This window comes from Acyrthosiphon pisum, chromosome A1 (genome assembly GCF_005508785.2).
Source record: "Acyrthosiphon pisum isolate AL4f chromosome A1, pea_aphid_22Mar2018_4r6ur, whole genome shotgun sequence".
Lineage (NCBI taxonomy): Eukaryota > Metazoa > Arthropoda > Insecta > Hemiptera > Aphididae > Acyrthosiphon > Acyrthosiphon pisum.
Genome location: NC_042494.1, coordinates 17,814,299 through 17,819,359, shown reverse-complemented (window position 1 = coordinate 17,819,359; position 5,061 = coordinate 17,814,299). Strand labels below are relative to the sequence as shown.

At 34.1% G+C, this 5,061-nt stretch overlaps 1 protein-coding gene across 1 annotated transcript; it reads left to right on the top strand.

The window, feature by feature from the left end:
* Nucleotides 1-1,145: 1,145 nt before the first annotated feature.
* On the top strand, nucleotides 1,146-4,464 carry LOC107885037. The gene is made up of 2 exons (XM_016808374.2): nucleotides 1,146-1,672; nucleotides 1,738-4,464. The coding sequence occupies exons 1-2, from the start codon at nucleotides 1,273-1,275 to the stop codon at nucleotides 1,752-1,754; spliced, it is 417 nt and encodes a 138-aa protein (XP_016663863.1). The 5' UTR covers nucleotides 1,146-1,272; the 3' UTR covers nucleotides 1,755-4,464.
* Nucleotides 4,465-5,061: the final 597 nt, after the last annotated feature.

Here is a 5,061-nt window from a genome sequence, read left to right as displayed (position 1 = left end):
TCGAGTAATTAATGTGATTAGTAAAGCTCTTGAAGAAAAAAAAGTACTGCTGTGGAGTATTCCTTGACGTAGCCCAGGCTTTTGACAAAGTCTGGCACAAAGGATTCCTTATCAAACTGCGCGATCAGCTACCACATACTTGGTGTGCACTTCTTGAATCATACTTGACCGACCGTCAATTTCGAGTCGTACACGAAGAAGCAATAACCGAATGGAAAGACATATCAGCTGGAGTACCGCAAGGTAGTGTTCTAGGACCTATCCTGTACTTACTCTATACGGCTGATATACCAAACGATAACAACACAACATTAGCTATGTTTGCCGACGATACGGCAATTTTATCAACACGTAATAGTCAGCTCACTGCAACTGATAACTTACAGAAGTCAATTAACAATATATTTGCCTGGACAAGACGTTGGAAAATTAAGATCAATGGCGATAAATCGGTGCACGTTAACTATACGTTACGTAAAACCGAAAATATCCAAATAGTATTGAATCAAACACCAATCCCACAAAAAGATTCAGCAAAATATCTTGGAATGCACCTCGACTCTCGTCTAAACTGGAAACACCACGTCTATCAGAAAAAAATTCAAATTAAAGAAAAAATGCGAAAACTTTATTGGTTAGTCGGACCCCGCTCCGAGTTAACCATCGAAAACAAACGTCTACTGTACGTAGCAATTATAAAACCGATCTGGATTTATGGCATTCAACTGTGGGGTTGTGCCAGTAAGTCTAACATCGATATAATACAACGCTGTCAAAACATCGCTCTTAGGACCATCACTGCAGCCTACCGGTTCGAAAGAAACAACGCAATTCACCGTGATATGATGCTGCCTACAGTAGCAGACGAAATTCAAAGGTTTGCTCGCAAGCACGAGACGAGGCTAGATCACCATGTCAATACACTAGCCATACAATTATTAGATAACTCCAAGGATATCAGACGTCTTAAGCGTCTGAAACCATACGACTTAGTTTAAGATATTAAATTAAGGCAGGAGCCACTTCATTGGAAGTGTCTCCATCAACGTGTAATATATATATTTTGTATCATAGTATGTAAAATATGTATAATTGTCAAACATATTTATAAAGACCTTTGGGTCGTTTAAATAATAAAGCCCCAGGGCATTTAAATAAAAAAAAAAAAAAAATATATTAATTTATAATGTTATTTTAGATTCACCGGTATACTATATCCAAACCAATGATTTTTACAAACACCTGGAGAATAATTTTAATTTACTCGATCGAATGGACACATCAGACTTACCACCAGATCATCCGTGTTACATTGCCAAACGAAAGGAAATCCCATGTTTGTTCTCCGATGAGACGAATGGACTCGTTATGACACATTTTTGTACTCTCCGCGCAAAGTCTTATGCATATAGGATCAATGGCAAAGAGAATATCAGGGCAAAAGGAATCCGTGGTCATGTAGTGAAAAACCACATGAACTTTAAAGATCATTATCGCTGTCTCTTTGGAGATGTAACCTTGGATACGAAGACGGAAAATGTCTTAATCCATTCATTCAAACATCAATTGAAAACCATTAAATCGAGCAAAGTAACTTTAATAGTTTCGATGATAAGAGGGTTATACTTGAGAATAAAGTACATACCCTGGCTCATGGACACTACTCCACTGAGTTAGCTAATAATTTTTTATTCTACTTATAATATTTTTTACTTATAATATTTATGAATTTTATAGGGAAGCCGATACACTAGCTGAGCAAGATGAATTAATGCAACTTCAGAGCTGAACATATAGTTTTTATTCTAAAATAGATTTTGAATTGTAGATATTTAATTTTTGTAAAATATCTGCAGGGATATTATTTTTTTTTATTTTGTAAAGTATTCCTGTAGATATTGTAGGTAGATATTAAGTTAGTATAGGTTAGGATAAATAAAAAACTCTTTAGTAAAATAAATATGGTATTCATTTATTTTCAAAACATTTCAACAATTATTTACAAACCATTTTCTTGTAGCAAAAACTTTATAAAATGTACATTGTTTAGGATTAAACTCCATATGAAAAAAAAGCAGGGTATAGAGTTTCGTTATCGCATATTATATCCAAACGAGGACAAGCCAAGCCTTCAATGTTAATGAGTGCGACGTGTGGTATACTGAGTGATTCTTTTATCAAACAACACTCATTAGGTAATTCTATAACTAGTTGATGATAATTACGTTCCAGCCACTTATTAGTTTTTCGACTCTTGTTGTCCTGCATAAATTTAGAATGTTAAAAATCCAATGTTGGCTTACCCATGTTTCCGTGTCTACGATAGACATTTCTTTTATCATGTATTTATTGTCCATTCCAAGAATGCACTGTATATCGACGATGGCTGAAGCCATTATGATTAGTACTTTAGGAATTTTTTTTCAACTTGTCTGTTATAATATGTTGTAACGACGCGTCAATTTTTATCAGGTACTCTAATAATAGTGATTGAAGTATAGCAGTTTGTTCTTCTTGTAATTAACTTGAATTAAGATTTTCTTCAAGTAAATGCTCGAATTTATCTAGTTTATTCGAAAATGATTTGATGTCTTGTTCGAGATTTGTCACAAATTTATTTGTTGTACTATACTCCGGCCCACGAGAGAGTATTTCCGTTTTGCGCATGCAGACTGATGGCGGAGATCGTTCCGAGGCCCCATTTCCCCCACAATTTCCACGACCGCTATACACCATATAGCGTTGAGCGCAGCCGACCGTTACCGAACAGCTATCGGCAATGCCGAGTAGTGGGGAATGCGCGGAATCAGACGAGTTTTCGTCGGGCGACGGCAATACTCTCTCGTGGGACGGAGTATAGCCTGCGTACTTCCGAACACGTTCATGTCTATAGCTCGACTGACACTATTTTATAATGTCCGTCGCATTTATCCAACTATTGTGTGTATTATCGAACCCTAAACATTTTACAAACGTTTGCTTCCCCTTTCTACGAATAATTTTTTCAACTAAATAATCGTTTGGGCGATTGATTTTTTGAATTTCCTCAGAGTAGAAACAGCCTGCAATTGGTTTTCCAGTATAATCTTGTAGTTGATAATTAGTGGGAGAAGTTTTATTTATTTTGATAATTTAAAATATTTCTGTGGACCAGCTCGGTAAATAACCTTTTGTAAATACCCCTTTATATGTGCTTATCCTTACATTATCACCAATATTAAATTTAATTTTTACATTATTAATTTGACGTTGTTTTGATTTCACTGACGAAGGATTTGTATCAGCTTGCACTGGTGTCATACCTATAGTTCTATGTTTTGAATTATTATATTCGTTTATCAGAGATTGTAAACCCATTCATGTGATCCTTGTACAGTGAACTCTATACATTTTTCCTTTAATTGTTCTGTTCAGACGTTCAACGATGCAAGCTTTCCTTGTACTATACGTTGAATATTTGTGTATATTGTGTTTCTTCATCAATGCGTCGAATGTTGAATTGTAAAATTCTTTACCATTATCGACTTGTAAAAGTTTTGGTGAGCGCTTGAGTAGTATTTTTTACATTGCATTTGAAACTTCTTTAGCCAATTTACACTTTAAAGGTATGGCGAACGCCAATTTTGTAAATGCGTCAATCACAATCAGGAAATATTTATAACCACCATTAATCTTTGAATAAGGAATCATTTCAACCAAATCGGATTGCCATAGATCGTTTTTACCCTTCACCTCGTATAATTTTTTCTGGCAGGTTTGTGTAGATCGATTGCTATATCGCGTTTAGACATTTGGAATACGTTTTATTAAACCCGCTTCATACAATTCTTCGTAAATTGAAATTATTTCGTTGGAAAGCCCTGTATTACCAGCAGCTTGAGAAGCTAATAGTTGTCGTAAACGATCGACTAACTCAGTAGGATCATTCCAGTAAACTAAACTTTTATTTTGTAATTTCATAGATAGCCCACTACCCGAAAATGGGAACAATGGTTTGATTATATCAGTGATGTCAAATGAGCTGATGTTTAAATTAATATGCGCTTATATACGTTTAGATCGTCTGTGGTATAGATTTTCGGAGTTTTCGAAATTATTAAACTAACAAGTCTTTGTGTCCATAGCCCCCCCCCCCCCCAAACATTTCCTACATTTTGTTTTAAGCTTATTCAATATTATCAAAGTAAGGCTTTAGCCCCCCCCCAAATCCCAAACGCTATTTGCGCCTATGTACCTACTGCAGGTGTATTTCACATGTTAAACATTTTACGTAGGAATATTATTTAATTTGCATTTTATATTTGTATAAACAAACAAAGATTAAAATTAAAATGCCTAAAGTAAAGATGCCATGTTTGGACCGATTTCGTGAATACGTAAGAGAATACGGTAGTGATGTGTTTTCTACGGATGGTCAAATTTTATTTTGTAAAGTATGTGAGGTGGAAGTTGCCGCTGACAAAATTCTTATTGTACAGTGCAATACAAATGTAATTTCATTTTTAACTTATTTTTAATTTTAATTTTTTTTTTTTTTTGTATAGTGTAATGCAAATATAATTTCATTTTTTACTCATTTTTAGTAATATTTAATTTTAATTTATTTAATAAATAATGCATTTTTTGATATTTTTAGGGCATTTTTTAGAGTTTTTAGATCATAAATGCCAGTGGCGGCTATCAAACAAAATAAAGGTGTATCAAATTTTGAATTTATCTACCCACCCGCCAACTCTGATACACAATTTAGTAACCAATAATTTATTTTTTTATACTACACTGCACCTACAAATACAAGAAAATAAAGGTTATCCACCTTATATTATTATATTCACTTTCTGATCGAACAAGATACTGAAGTTGAAAATCGTAGCATTATTTCGACTACTTATCGTGTACACAGACACAAAAAAAATAAAAAAACACAAATCATTGTAAAATCAATACATTCATCGTTCCACTCAGAATCTAAAAGGTGGGTAAGTGGATGTCGCTCTGCTGTACAGTAGTTACAAGTGGGTCACTATATAATGGATAGTATTAAATTTGAATTCAATGATA